Source organism: Alexandromys fortis, unplaced genomic scaffold (genome assembly GCF_014885135.2).
Source record: "Alexandromys fortis isolate MF-2015 unplaced genomic scaffold, M_Fortis_MF-2015_v1.1 scaffold_377, whole genome shotgun sequence".
NCBI classification, from domain to species: domain Eukaryota; kingdom Metazoa; phylum Chordata; class Mammalia; order Rodentia; family Cricetidae; genus Alexandromys; species Alexandromys fortis.
The window spans coordinates 43857-59161 of record NW_026068257.1 but is presented as its reverse complement, the minus strand read 5'-3'; the positions used below and the strand labels follow the sequence as shown (position 1 = coordinate 59161).

At 39.1% G+C, this 15305-nt stretch overlaps 1 protein-coding gene across 2 annotated transcripts in view; it reads left to right on the top strand.

Moving 5' to 3' along the window:
- The first annotated feature begins 269 nt into the window (after positions 1–269).
- The window catches only part of Spdya (speedy/RINGO cell cycle regulator family member A), a 31984-nt gene continuing 16948 nt past the window's right edge, over positions 270–15305 (top strand). The window contains exons 1-5 of one of the 2 annotated variants that reach the window (XM_050131576.1): positions 270–460; positions 3824–4073; positions 5944–6002; positions 9424–9509; positions 14717–14888. In XM_050131576.1, the coding sequence (XP_049987533.1) occupies positions 3842–4073; positions 5944–6002; positions 9424–9509; positions 14717–14888 (549 nt within the window). In that variant the 5' untranslated portion in view covers positions 270–460; positions 3824–3841. Of the gene's footprint in view, positions 461–3577; positions 4074–5943; positions 6003–9423; positions 9510–14716; positions 14889–15305 lie in introns of those variants that run through there. The other variant, XM_050131577.1, reaches the window with a different exon arrangement.

Below are 15305 nucleotides of genomic sequence, written 5' to 3'. Positions count from 1 at the left end.
CTCTTCCTCCTTTCAGACACTTGTGCACACGCGGTTCTGGGGCGGCAGCATTCTCTCAAGCTCACAAGTGCGAGGTGTGTGCAGGGAAGCGGGAGGAGGAGTACAGCGGAAGACCCCGGCCTGCAGGGCATCACGGTGTCCTCGTCCCGTCCGGGGCGGGCACCTCAACGGTTCCACACTGACACGTTCGCGGAAAAGCGCGATTCCCGCGTAGAGGTCCGTAGAGCTAGAGCCGAATAACGGCAGAAGACCAGGCGTCAGCCCGGGGGCGGGGCGGGGCTACAGAGCCGGTCCCGCCCCCAGCTGTTCCCGCGCTCCGATTGGCTCCGGCGGCCGCGCGCTCCCGGCGGGGCAGCTGGCGGCTGGAAAGCGGGTGCTGCTCTGTGCGGGCGACCAGCGAGCAACCGTCTGAGGCTGCGGGCTGAAGCGGAGGCCGCTCGCTCTTCGCCGGTCTGCGCAGGTACCTTCGCCCTCGCTGGGCGGGCGGCCTTGGTGACGAGTCCCGAGTGTCGGCAGCGCCGGTGCCCTCCGCTCTCTCCCGCAGTCCGGCGTGAGGAGGCCCCTCAGTCCTCAGCGGCGCATCCGGGCGGTCTCGCGGCCTCGAGGTCACCCCGCACCTACCCCCTCCCCCCAGCTCTGAGGGCCGGGACGCGAGTGAGCCTCCCGGAGGCGGAGACCGGAGGGAACCCCTGGAGGGACCGGGTCGCCCGGCAGGTCGGGTTGCACGGTGGGGCTGAGGGGATGCGAGTCCTGCCGCTTGATCCCGTGTCCCACGCTCCCACCCAGAGTCGCATCGCAGTGTTGAGTTCTGAGCTGCCCTGTGTCATCGCGACACCCCAGATGTAGGAAAGTTTCTCCGCCTGCCTATCCCCAGTCGCCAGGGATTGGATTTTCATACAGAAAAAACGATTTCTATTTTATGATTCTGTCGCCAGATGCCCTTTATCCTACGCCCAGAGAGAACTGTCTCCAGACGCCTACAAAGTTCAGGTGTATTTACAAAAAACAAACAAACAAAACCCCAAACCTCACAAACTCAGACATGGTCTTTATGAATTCTGCTATGACTTTTCAAATGTCGCTAGAATGCATGCAGGCGAATTGAAGGATTCTTACCTTATGTTGTGAGACTTTGCCTTGAGTGACGCAAAACAGCGTCTACTAACCCCAGATAGGGAGCTGATGGCACAAAAGTAGGGGTTTCACCCGAGTCCAGGTTGAGAAGCATGCAGGAATCAAGCTGCATCCCTCTTTCTCTAGAGAAATGCCCATATTTTAATTAGCCTTTGATTCTTTTCCTCTGAGCAAAGAGCTAAGCCACAGAGATCCCGCAAAGTGGAATTTTACACACGCTGTGGCATAGACAGCTTCTGTCCTTACGTCTTGCTCCACGACTTTCCTTCAGTCTTTCTTAACTTCAGTGAATATCTATTTGGGAATTTCAGACGTTCCCTTTTCCCGTTTTCACAAGTCTTAGATGAAATAGTCTGATATTCGAAGTTTGCTTTTTCTTATTTTCCATTGGTTTCAATATAAAAATAATTATTTGAAAGTCACCACTGAGTCAAACTTAACTCGTGAAAAATGGGCCACAATATTCTGTATTCTGGTATGTTTTACCACTGAACCTAGCCTTGCCCCCACTCCATTGGCGAATCCTAATGATTGCTTAGGTTTTTTTTCCAGAAGACAGATGAAGGAAGCAAAACAAAATGCAAGAAATTATTGTAGAACTAATTATAATTTCTTCTGTTTAATTTTTGTTGTTGGCTGATTGGTTCTGTTTGTTTACTTTTGAGATAGAGTCCAGGTTCCTATCAGACTAAAGACATAGCTGTAGCTACAAGTGTTTTTCTCCATTCCTATCCTCTGCCTACTGTTCTCTCTCTCTCCCTCCTCCCTCTTCCCCTCTCTCTTTCCCTCCCTCCCTCCTTCTCCTTCTCCCCTTCCTTCCTTTTTATTTACACACACACACACACGATTATATTGCCTGCATGTGTGTCTGTACACCACATGCTTTCCTGGTGCCCTCAGAGACCAGAAGAAGGCACCGAATTCCCTGGAGCTGGAGTTAGATGATTGTGAGCCCCTGTGAGTGCCAAACAGTGAGTAAGTACTCTTAACTGCTGAGCCATCTCTCCAGCCCCCTCTGCCTACTTCTTTATCATCTAACCCTACACTGTAGCCATTAGCCACATGTGACCATAAACACTTATTTGGCTGGGTGCAACAGAAAACTTTTTTTACTTCATTTAATTACAAAATGGAAGGAGTGTAAAATATTCTCTCATACACTACTTCATTTTTATAGGACTACATTTTGAGTTATTTAGTAATTAACATAAAATTGAGATATGTATAAAGTATCAAAAATGTATCAGGGCTAGAGAAATGGATCAGAGGTTAAAAGCACTGCTCTTTCAGTAGCTCTGGGGTTCAATTCCTTGCACCCACGTGGCAGCTTGAAACTGCCTGTAACTCCAGTTTCAGGGGATCTGACACCTTCACACAGACACACTTACAGGCAAAACATGAGTGCGCATGAAATAAAAATGTTGTTTTTTTTAAAATGTACCAGACTTAAAAGATTTTGGATGTAAAATATTTTATTAATTTTATATTGATTAGATGTTAAAATTAAATGTTTGATCTATTTGGCTTTATTAAAATTAACTTTGTTTTTAGCACTGAGGCTTGAGCTCTGCTCTCACACATGCTAGGCAAGTAGTCTCCCCTCCCACTGAGCTATAGCCCAGCCCTCATATATTCTCTCTCTCTTTCTCTCCCTTTGTTTTTGTTTTGCGAGACAGGGCTTCTCTATAGCTTTGGAGACTGCCCTGGAACCCGCTCTGTAGACCAGGCTGGCCTCGAACTCACAGAGATCCGCCTGCCTCTTCCTCCCAAGTGCTGGGATTAAAGGCATGTGCCACCACTGCCCTGGCCATGTTTTCTTTTTAAATATAGCTTAAAAATATAAAACTGTGTATGTGACTCTCAGATTGGGCAGTATTGGTAGTATCCAGCTAGTTTGGGTGTAGTAGCTTCACCTTCAGCAGGAGAGATTCTGAGAGCAGGAAGGAATCTGTACATAACTTGTTGAATGCCAAGGGAAGTGTGGCTGCTTGGGTCACTATGAGTCAGGGATTCAGAGGTTTGCATTAGGATCCTGAAGTTGTTCCAGCTTGATCTGCTTAGTGACTTCTAGGCCAGCTAAGAAGTGTGTAGTGAGACCCTGTCTCAACAGAAACCACACACACACACACACACACACTAGTGAAAATCATACAAAGCACATGTGTCATATATTTGCTAAAACTGTTCAGAAAATACCAATAATTGCTTATTGAATATGGAAACTTGTTGCCAAGGAAGACCTACCAGGAAAAATGAACACTATAAAAAGAAAATAAGCCGGGCGATGGTGGCGCATGCCTTTAATCCCAGCACTCGGGAGGCAGAGGCAGGCGGATCTCTGTGAGTTCGAGACCAGCCTGGTCTACAGAGCTAGTTCCAGGACAGGCTCCAAAGCCACAGAGAAACCCTGTCTCAGAAAAAAAAAAAAAAAAAAAAATAAGCAAGTTTCAGATTTGATTTTGAGTTCCAGAATAACCAAGGGAAAATGAACAAGAGGGAGTATGCCGTTACCCAAGGAGGCATAGCATTTCTGAGCACTGTAAGAACAATTTCTGATATGACTTGGTGTTACAGATAACATTTTAATAGCAAGATCAACATTTTGTATGATTACATATGGTAGTATCCAGATAGTTTTATATAGAAATGAATGGATGTGATCAATAATCTTTTATTTTTATTTTTGTAGGAATCTCGGGAAGCCACAATGCGGCACAATCAGATGTGTTGTGAGACACCACCTACTGTCACTGTTCATGTAAAATCAGGTTCTAATCGGTCACATCAAACTAAAAAGCCTATCAATCTGAAGCGTCCTATTTTCAAAGATAGTTGGCAAGCATCTGAAAAAAATGCACACAACAACAAATCTAAGCGGCCCAAAGTACCCTGTCTAATTATACAACGTCAGGAAATGACTGCTTTCTTTAAGTTATTTGGTAGGTGTAAGACATTTTAATAGTGTAAAGTACTGAAGAATCCTAGTGTAAATCTCTTTTGTCAGGTTTTTACAATGTAGTGTTTATACCAGCCAAGAAAAGGAGCCCTGCTTTTGCAGTTGCAAGGTAGACAATAGAATAAGAGATAGTGTAGATGTTTCCTGATAAGGACTCAGATCACAGCACAGTCTAATAGTGGTGCACAGCAGACCTCCTTGACTATAGAGGAAGTCTATATGCTTGCCTGAAAACTTGGTAAAATGTAAAGAGTATCAGAGCTAAAAGATGAGCTAAATATATAAGGAATGCAAAGAGAAGTTATAAAGTTTTCTCCAATCAGAATCTAGAATGTTAACACTGCTCCTTAGTAAGAAGAGAGCAAAATGATTGCCCACAAACCTTTCTTTACTCTCTCTCTTGCTCCTCACCACCTTTGTGTTAGAAAGGGTCCACTGTATGCCCAGGCTAGTCTTAAACTTTTTATGTACTTAAGGATAACCTTGTGTTTTTAATCCTGCCCTCACCTACCAAATGCTCAGATATAATGCAAGCAAAATACCCGTTTTGTTGGTCATCTTCAGTCCTTACCCCACAAGGTTTTTGAATACTCTTAACTGGTCATAAGGAAACACCTGATTCCACCATTTTAGGTGACTTATGAAATAGAAACAAAATTAAAAGAACAAATTAATTCCAGAAAATAAAGTTATTCTTAGAAGTTTCCAAATATCAATTACAAGAATGCAATTCATAACATACAAAATGAATTAAAAGAACCTTTTGCTTTGTTATTAAAACAAAGGTGATTTTCCTAGATTAAATTCTGATAGGTTTTTTGTTTGTTTGTTTGTTTTTTTGTTTTGCTTTTTCGAGACAGGGTTTCTCTGTGGTTTTGGAGCCTGTCCTAAAACTAGCTCTTGTAGACCAGGCTGGTCTCGAACTCACAGAGATCCACCTGCTTCTGCCTCCCGAGTGCTGGGATTAAAGGCGTGCTCCACCACTGTCCGGCTTCTCATAGTTTTCAACATATTTTGAGATTATCTATTTTAAAGCTTTCAAATCAAAACAAGTTTTTTTTTTTAAATTTACTTTTTGGATATTGCTTTTTGTTGTGTTTTTGTTTTGAGACAGAGTCTTGTCAAGTAACTCTGGCTGGCCTGGAGTAGAACTTGAATTCACAGAGACTTGCCTGCCTCTGTTTTCCAAGTGCTGGGATCAAAGGATTGCACCACCACTCTGTGGTAGATATTATTCTTCAAAATTTTGTTGATCCTTTTATTCTAAAAATTGGTTTTCTCAAAATTAAATGTTAATTATAAATCCAAGTAAAACTTGAACTTATTTATGTAGACATTTATATTTTTGAGTAATAAGTAGACTAGAGAGGAAATAGGGGAAAGGGTCCAAAATGAAAAATACCCAAATGAATAATACCCAAAATGAAAAAAGGTGAAAGTAATTGGGAAAAGTGATACACTTAGAACAATATTAAGCTATTATTTATTAGGAGATGAATTATCTTACTTCAGATTCCATTTCTGCCTCTTACAATGTACTCTGCAAAAGAAGAAAGAGCTGGAGTTTCCCAACATGCTTTTGGATGCTCAAAAGTGAAACATTATTCACTTTTAAAGCTGAGTGTATATATATATATAATATATATATATATAATATAATATATATAAAGGCAAATCAGATGGGAAATGATAGTCATTGCAATAATAAATTTACTTTTAAAACTGACAACTAAACCTTAGTAACCATTTTTGCTTAATTTCCAAGCATCACTTTATAATGTCCCAATACAGAAAGTATCTCTTCAAAAGGAAACATTTTAAAGAAAATAAGTCATAGTTACCTTTTGTTGTAGATGACGACTTAATTCAAGATTTCTTGTGGATGGATTGCTGTTGTAAAATTGCAGACAAGGTAAACTGGAAACAGTATAATCATAAGCTATCGTTGTGTTACTAGATCATTAAACTTTTTGATACCCAATAAGGATTTTCTCCTTCATTATGTTTAGAAAAATAGCCTATGTCTTTCCTTCAGAGCAGAATTCTTTGGTCATATTTATTGTGTGTGTGTGTGTGTGTGTGTGTGTGTGTGTGTGTGTGTGTGTGTGTGTGGACAGTGACAACATGTATGCTGTAGGCATTATGTTGAGGTCAGAAGACAATTTACAGAGTTGTTTCTCTTCTTCCACCATGACAGCATGTGCCTTTACCCACTGATCCATTCCACTGGTTCCCAAAGCAGAATTTTTAAGCTTAATTTTTACCAAATCTATTTGGAAACAATACTCAATACTTTGGTGGCAGGGTTCAGGGTAGGGAGTGGGGGTGGAGGGCAAGGATACATTCTCTCTCATTCCAGTCCATCCTGACCTCAAACTCATAAATTCACAATCACCTTACCTCAGCCTCCTGAGACATGTATAACTGTGGTCAGCTAGATTCAATTCATTTGGTTAGAACTACTACTTTTTTTTTTTTTTAAAAAGTAGACCAAGAAGAAGAATTACTACCTTTAATTGGTATGGAGAAAAGTTCTTGAGACTCCATTAAGGCAATCTTCTATAAGTTTGAATATTTTATAGGTAATTCAGACCAAAAGTTTCAATTATCCTTTTAATCAATTTATTACTATAATTCAAGAGGCATTAAATTGTTGTATATAATTTCTAATAGCGTAAATAGCCTCTTATTCCATGATGGCTTTCTTACTGCTGGGTAACAACCACAGATTAGCGACTGTCACATACTTTGAAAAACACTAGACAAGTGAAAATTGAGAAATATTCTATAGAGCAAATAGCTTGTGGGGTGGAAAAATGGCTTAGCAGTTAGTAGAGCACTTGGTGCTCTTCCAGAGGATCCAGAGGTTTCTTCTACCCACATCTGGCTGCTTGCAACTACTGTAACTCCAGCTCTGGGCGGGTGCATGAGTGCACACACACACACACGCATACACACATTCCAACATGACACAATTAAAAGTATCTTTAAAATAATGGATCATTCTCTTTTAGGTTAGTGTACAAAGAAATCAGTTTCATTGTGATATTATCATATGTGTGTATCATTTATTATACTTTTTTTTCCTGAGACATGGGCTTAACTATGTAACACTAGCTGTCCTAAAGCTTCCTTTGTAGACTTGAACTCAAAGATTAAAGGCATGTACCCAGATGCCCATATACTTTATTCTTATTCACATCTCTCATTCCCCACCCCTTAGTTTAACATTTTCTTCAGTTAGATATCATATTCTATAAACTGTTTAGTTTATTAGGAACAGCGATGGTTTATGCTCTTTTATGGATACATTTCAATATTTGTTTCTATGCTTTTGAGTAAGCTGAAAGTTGCCATTTTACTTTTGTAAATACCAATTTAGACTGAGCACTCATATATTAAGTTCAGTAACAGTTAAAATATAAATCAATAGATAAAGGAAAGTATAGAAGATTAGTTTATGATTAAAGTCTAAGAATTGAAATGAAGGCCTTTGTTTCATACTAAATTGCCAAAGATAAAAAAGTTTTCGAAGTTTTTTTTTTTTTTTTTTTTAATTTGGGAGGCTGGTTGAGTGGGTTAAGAGGACTTCCTGTTCTTTCAGAGTACCTGAGTTCAGTTTCCAGCACCGGTACTGAGTGACTCATAACTGATTGTAGCTCCAGCTCCAGGTGATCTGCTGACTTCTGTTTTTTTTTTTTTTTCAGGCATCTGCACTCATATGTACACAAGCACACACACACACAATTAAAAGCTAAAATATTTTTTAAAATAAAATTAATTTTGGAAAGTTTTTTTTAGAAGCTTTATGTGTTTGGGTGATCAGTTTGTTTGTATGTCTGTTCACCATTTACATGCTTTGAGGGTCAGAAAATGGTGTCCGGTCCCCAAGATCTGGAGTTACAGACAGTTGTGAGTCCCCGTATGGGTGCTAAGAATCAAACTCCGGGTCCTCTGGAAGAATAGACAGCGCTGTTAATGGCTGAGGCATCTCTGCAGCCTCCGGAAACTAATTTAGAAAAACTAAAGCACACACAGCTTAAAGACCTTCCGTGTGGCTCTTAAAAGTACAGCCATCATCAACGTGGCCATTCTTTCTTTTAACCCTTCTTCCTAGGAATGTAAATTATTTTGAGGTAAATCTGTGGCATGCTAACTTTTTTTGTTGTTATTGTTTTTTGAGACAGGGTTTCTCTGTGTAGCCCTGGCTGTCCTGGAACTCACTCTGTAGACTAGGCTGTCCTCGAACTCACTGAGATCTGCCTGCCTCAGTCTCACAAGTACTAGGATTACAGGTGCCGACACCACTGCCTGGCACATGCTAACATTTTATCACAAACATTTGATGTGAGGTTGCCAGGATACATACATACTACACCAACTGCTACAGGTGCCTGATGTCAATCCTGAGTTGATCCCGGGATTCACATGGTGGAAGAGAGAATGGAATGGGCTTCCGTCATTTGTTCTCTGATTGCCTCATCTGGATGGTGGCCCGACACATGACCCACACTGATAAATACATAAATAAATATGTTTGTGTGTAAAAATAAAATATGTCTCCAAAAATGTAATCTTTTAAACAATCGCAGTGTCAGTTTTCAAATAAACTAATATACCCAAATCCTCAGTTTCTATAGTTGTGGTAAACGGTACAGTTTAGGTGCTTTAATGCTGGTGGACAGCAGGGGGCAGTGTTTGAAAAGTAACTAACCCAGAACACTTGACATTATTTCAGGAATCCTTTACTTAGAAATTAAGGGAACCCTTGGAATTATCTTCTTGTACAATGCCCTCACTAGATAATAAATAAGTATGAAAGATAAAAATTTATATTTTAACTTGTTTCAAATTTAAACCATTAGATCTTGGCATACATTCTAATAGGATAATTGTGTGTATTTGTGATATTGCATTTAAAATGTGTTTTCTCAATGAAACTAAGCCTTGCTATTCTAATTTTTGAAGTTATTTAGAAGTTATCCTTACATATTATTTTTTAGAGTAACTATTGGTGAATCTAGGTGAAAGATGTTTGGTTACTCATTGAACTATTTCAACTTCTCTATAAGATTGAAATTTAAGTTAGAAAAAAATGGAATTTTAATTTTAGAATGCATCAGCTATAATAAGATTTGGAAATACACCTAGCTAAATATAATAAATTATCAGTAACTCTCACATATTCAAGCGGATTAATTACAGGAGAAAATAATAAGTGCTCAGGTGATTGCATAAAGATTAATAATGCCTTAAAGTTTAGTTTACTATTTTATAGCAATTGTATTACAGAAAGCAAACCACTAATATTAATTTCTAACTTTTCCTTATAGTATCTTTTGGCTATGACCTTTGTTTATTTCAAGAGAGCTAAATTTACTATAAATGAGCATACCAGGATAAATTTCTTTATTGCTCTGTAAGTATGCTTTCTACTTAAATGAATTTTATTGGTTATTTACAATATATGTGATTTATAATTTAAAGCAGAAACATTAAATTTTTATGGATATTGTTAATAGGCCTTCTTGTGTATGAAAATTGCATATATTTTACTTTAGCGGGATAGTTTTATGTTCTTTTCCCTCTCTTACATTACATGCCAGAGATTTATTGTTCACTACCCCACTTCAGGTTGTATTGTGTCTTCTACATTTTTTACAGTGCTCTCATATAAATTTCGCCAATTCTCTTTCTCTTTCCTATCCCCCACTGGTTTTTGTTGTTGTTGTTGCTTTGTGGTTGTGGTTTTTGGTTTTGTGGGGTTTTTATTTTTGAGACAGGGTTTCTTTTTGCAACAGCTCTGACTATCCTGGAGCTCACTCTATAGATAAGGCTGGCCTGGAACTCAAGAGATCCACCTGCCTCTCTCTTCCAAGTTTGCTAAAGGCATGCATGCACCACCACTGTCCAGCGTGGATATGTTCCTTGTAAGTCTATATCTAAAAGATAGGAATTATTCATTTTTAATACTTTTGTGTTCACTGATGGTCTCATCAAACACTGAATATTGTTTATTCTCCAGATTTTCTGGTGATAGCACATTAATTAATGATAGCCTTGTTATCTGTTAAGTTGTTTTAATGATGTGGTTTTCCAATTCATAGGTCGTAATTTAGTAAGGAAAAGTACAATTTCAGGGCTGGGGATATAACTTAATGGTGGAATATTTGTCTGGTATGCACAAAACCCTGGAGTCAGGCCTCAGCAGTGCTTTAGAATAAAAGGAAAAGGTTAAATTTAAGAATACATCTTGGGGGGCGTGGGGAAAAAAGAATACATCTTGGGTTGGGTGGTGGTGGTGTATGCCTTTAATCCCAGCACTTGGGAGGCAGAGACAGGTGGATCTCCATGAGTTTGAGGAAGGGAGTTCTAGGATAGCCAGGACTTACACAGAGAAACCCTGTCTCGAAAAACCATTAAAAAAAAAAAAAAAGAAGAAAAAGAATTCATTTTGGTTCCAGGACAGTCAGGGCTGTTACACAGAAAAACTCTGACTCAAAACAAACAAATAAAAAAACACATAATATATTTTGAAAGTTGTGGTGTTCGAGGAAGTAGCGTGGTTTCCCTGGTATGCAGGATGCCCTGGTTTCAATTACTAGTCAACCTCCCCCACAGAAAAAAAAAAAAAAGAAAAGAAAAGAAAAAAGACAAAGACTTTTACCCTCTCCATGGATACAGCAATGCAGCTGGAATGTACATGAATAATTTTAAGTGTTAAAGTAGGAATTGTATACTGAGCCATTTCAGTATTGGGGGCTGGAGAGATTAGCTCAGTGATTTAAGCACAACCACCTGTAACTCCAGTTCCAAGGAGCCTGACACTCTCTTCTGGCCTCTGGGCATTAGCACACACATGGCTCACATACAGGCAGGCAAAACACTGAAACACATAGAAACAAATCTGAAAAAAAGACATTGGTGTGCCACAATAGCTCTCAGCACCTAGGAAGAAATTTGTGCTCAAAGTCTGTTTAGAATCAGAGTTTTTAAAGAAATCAAACCAGAGGGGCATTATCTATGCATTAATTAGAGGGACACTTCCCAAATGTAGGAAAATGTGATGGTTGCTAAACTGGAAGAATTTAATAGTAATAGCTAACACTGAGTATTATTTGTCAGCTGCCACAGCTTATATATTTATACATTTAGTTTTATTATGAAATGTATTCTTTTTGTTGTTGTTTGGTTTTTTTCCCAGACAGGATTTCCCTGGATGTCCTAGAATTCACTTTGTAGACCAGGCTGGCCTCTGCCTCTGAGTTAAATGAAATGCATTTCTTATTCCTTATGTGGAAACAGAATTTAGGAAGATAAAGCACTTTGCAAGATCACAGAAGTTAGTAAGGAAACCAGGTGTTGTAGTACACACCTATATTCCCAACATTTAGGAAGCTAAGGCTGGAGAATCATGAGTTTGAGAGCAGCCTGACCTCAAGAAAAAAACAAACAAACAAACAAAAGGAGCAGAGTTGCTGAGGTGTAAATTCATGTATGTATGATATTTCCAAGAGCCAGAATCAGCCAGAATTGTTAAATTGCAATTTATGTGTTTCAGTATTTTATTTTCATATAATATCATACATATTCTGTAGTTTTCTTCACCTGACAATTAAAGATAAACCAAAAATGACTTTAGTGCAAATCTAGGTAAAGGTCTGAAACTGAATGTTTCTCTTGTTTTGTGGTAATAACCATTAAAGGGCAATTAACTTTTACTATGTAGTAATCTTTAAGATTGCACTGAAGATTGTATTATATTTGAAGTAGCATGAATTATAATTTCCATCTTGTGTCTGATCATGCTTTCTGTAAGCTAATCCAATATTTCTTTTTCATTAAGCATGTTTTGTTAGCCAGTTTTAAAGCTTGTATTTTGTATGTAGTCATGTAATGTTTCCTTATTATAGTCTTGTAACACCCTGAATTTCATTTTCTTATTTTTTTAAAGATGTATTTATTTATTATGAACACAGTGTTCACCCTGCATGTATGCATCCAGGCCAGTAGAGGGCACCAGATCTCACTACAGGTGGTTGTGAGCCACCATGTGGTTGCTGGGAATTGAACTCAGAACCTCTGGAAGAACAGCCAGTGCTTGTAAAAATAAGCCATCTCTCTAGCCCTCTTTTCTTATCTTTTAAAATCTTTTGAGATAAGGTATTTGTAGCCTAGGCGGGCCCCAAACTCCCTGTGTAGCCAAGGATCTTGAACTGATTTTCCTTTCTTTGCCTTTCTAATGCTGAGATCGCAGGTGCCGGGAACTGAAGCCAGGTCTTCTGTAAGAGCCTTTCCAGCTCCTAGACAGTTGTTTTTATATTCTATCTTGACTTTGGGATTTGCTTCTCATGATGTTTTGTTTCCTTGTGTGTTTTGTAATGTTTTTGTTGTCAAAGCCTGTGGAGCTTGCATTGCTTCTGATTGGAAATCTGTCCCACCCTTAACTTTATTCCTGTAGTAATTTCTTGTGCCCTTCCTTCCTTCCTTCCTTCCTTCCTTCCTTCCTTCCTTCCTTCCTTCCTTCCTTCCTTCCTTCCTTCCTTCCTTTTTTACCAGGGTCTCATGTAGTTCAGGCTGGACTCATACTACATAGCTGAGGATAGTTTTGGATTCTTGATTCTTCTGTCTCAACCTCTCAAGTACTAGGATTACAAATGTGTGACAACATTCTAGTTTAATGTGTCTCTTTTTGTCTGTTTTTAAGTTTTTATCATTGCTCTTGAACAACTTGGTTAGGATGTACCATGGTATGACTTTTTTGTGATTTCTTGTTTCTTATTCATTACATTTCTTTGTATATTTGTAGGTTTTCTGTTTTGTTTTGGGTGTTTTTTGTTTCATTTTTATTGGAGAGATATTTTGTTGTTAGTTAGTGAGGGGTTGTGTTTCCTTTTTTGCTTTTTCAAGACAGGGTTTTTGTGTATGTGTGTGTGTAGCTCTGACTGTCCTGGTGCATTGTAGACCAGGCTGGCCTTGCACTCAGAGATCCACCTGCCTCTGCCTTCTGAGTGTTGGAATTAAAGGCATGTACCATCATTGCCTGGTTGCAGGTTTATAATTTTTGTCAAATTTTTATAAAGGGTCTCCTATAGTCCAGGTTGGACTCAAACTTTCTCTATAGCTAAGGATATCCTTGAACTTCTGATCTTTCTGCATCTACCTCTCAAGGGCTGTAATTATAGGTATGTGCCACATACCTATTTATGCAGTGCTGGGGACCAAGTTCAGAGGCTCCTGCATGCTGTGTGAACATTGTAACAGCTTACATTTCTTGCCCCATTTTCTTCAAACTTTGGGAAAATTCATCTATTTCATCAATAGTTTGTGTCTACCTGCCATTTTTCAGATCCCAGGTTCACTTTGAATTCACTTCTTGAAGTTTTCACACATTTAACTAATGTTCTATTTCTGACTTTTAATTTTTATCTTTATATTCCAGTTTGGGTAGATTCTATTACTGTACCTTTAATTGACAAATCTCTTCTCCAGTACTCAATCTTCCATTAATCTAGTCCAGTGCTTTTCATCCTACATATTGTGGATTTCATCTCTAGAAGTACAGTTTCATGCATCTCCTTTTTGAGCATATAGAATAGTTATAGTTGTTTTGTGCCCTGGCTTGACTTGAGAAGGTGTGCCTTCCTATAGTTTGCAACCAGGGCTGGCTCTCCTCCCGCCTGTAGCTATGCCCTACTGAGTCACTTATATGCTTCGATCGAGCTTTGACAAATAAGGCAGGGCTGAGAACGAGACAGAGATGATATGACCCATAAGCCCCAAATACCTATAGTACAGATACAGTTTGTATAACTAACTGGCATGGTGGCTCACACCTTTAATTACAGCATTTGGGAGGCAGAGGCAAGCAGATCTCTGTGAGTTCGAGGCCAGCCTGGCCTCCATAGAGAGACCGTTTGTTGCTGGATAGATGTGGCCCTGCACTCACACATACCAGGGCCAAAGAGGAGGCAAATATGGCCTTAGATTCCAGAGGGGAAGTGGGAACCAAAAAGAAAAAAAAAAAGAATAATTACAGTTGTTTTGATGTCCTTTTATGTATCAGTTTACTTTTGGATTGGTTTTGATTAGTCAGTTTTTCTCTTTATCATGATTTTTGTTTTTCTGCTTCTTTGTATGTCTGCTTCCCCTCAAGTATATGGCAAAATACCGACTTCCAAATGTGTGTGAAGGAGCTGTCTGAAGATAGCCTAAAGAAAGACAACCCAAAGATAGCCCAAAGAGTGGCTCACAGTTGTTCATCTAGAACGATAAGCATAGCTGTTCTCAGGCAGGCAGACACCACAGTCCCTGGAGTAGTAAGGGGATGCTTTAGAAAGTCCTGTCTGGGGTCAGCTGATTAGCTCCAGACTGAACATGCCACAGATTCACCTTAGAAGTCAGAAAAACTTCAGACTGCATCCCAGAACAAAGGTCAAAATTTATAGGAATACAGAAAGACCTGAAGATGCAACAATTATATCACTATTTTTATTATATACTTTAGATATGAATACCCTTCATGTGTTGATAAGTCATTTGTATTTCTTTTGTTGTTGTTGTTTTGTTTTCTGTTGTTATTGCCCTTATCCATTTCCTTCTTCGGTTGTTGATCCTCTTTGTTAGGTACCTGGCTAATACAGTTGAAGAAGATGAAGAAGAAGCCAAGTATGAAATTTTTCCATGGGCTTTAGGGAAAAACTGGAGAAAACTGTTCCCTAATTTCTTAAAGTTAAGGGACCAGCTCTGGGACAGGATTGACTATAGGGCTATTGTGAGCAGGCGGTGCTGTGAAGAGGTAAGGATTTAAGAACACCTTTTATTTATAATCTTTGTTTACCTAATTTTCCTTGGTTTATTTTGCTTTCTTATTTGGGATAGAGTCCAGAAAGTAACCCAGCCTGGCTTGGAATTCATAGTCCTATTTTGTCCTCTTCAGTTTAGAGTACAAGTATATAGTGCCAGTCTGTCCTGCCCACCCACTTTGGTTTTTAATGCTCTTTCTCTCTCTGTCTTTGTACATGTACAGAGATCATTAATCTCAGTCACTATTATGAATGTATGAGTATATTCTGTTTCTGTATGAATTTTATCAGATATTAAAATTTGTCATTTCCATTTTTTTAGAGCAAACTACTTCTATACTGTTCTTACTGTAGTGTTCCCTTCCTGTCTAAAAGATCACCACTATGCCAGCAAGGGGTTTGTGAACATA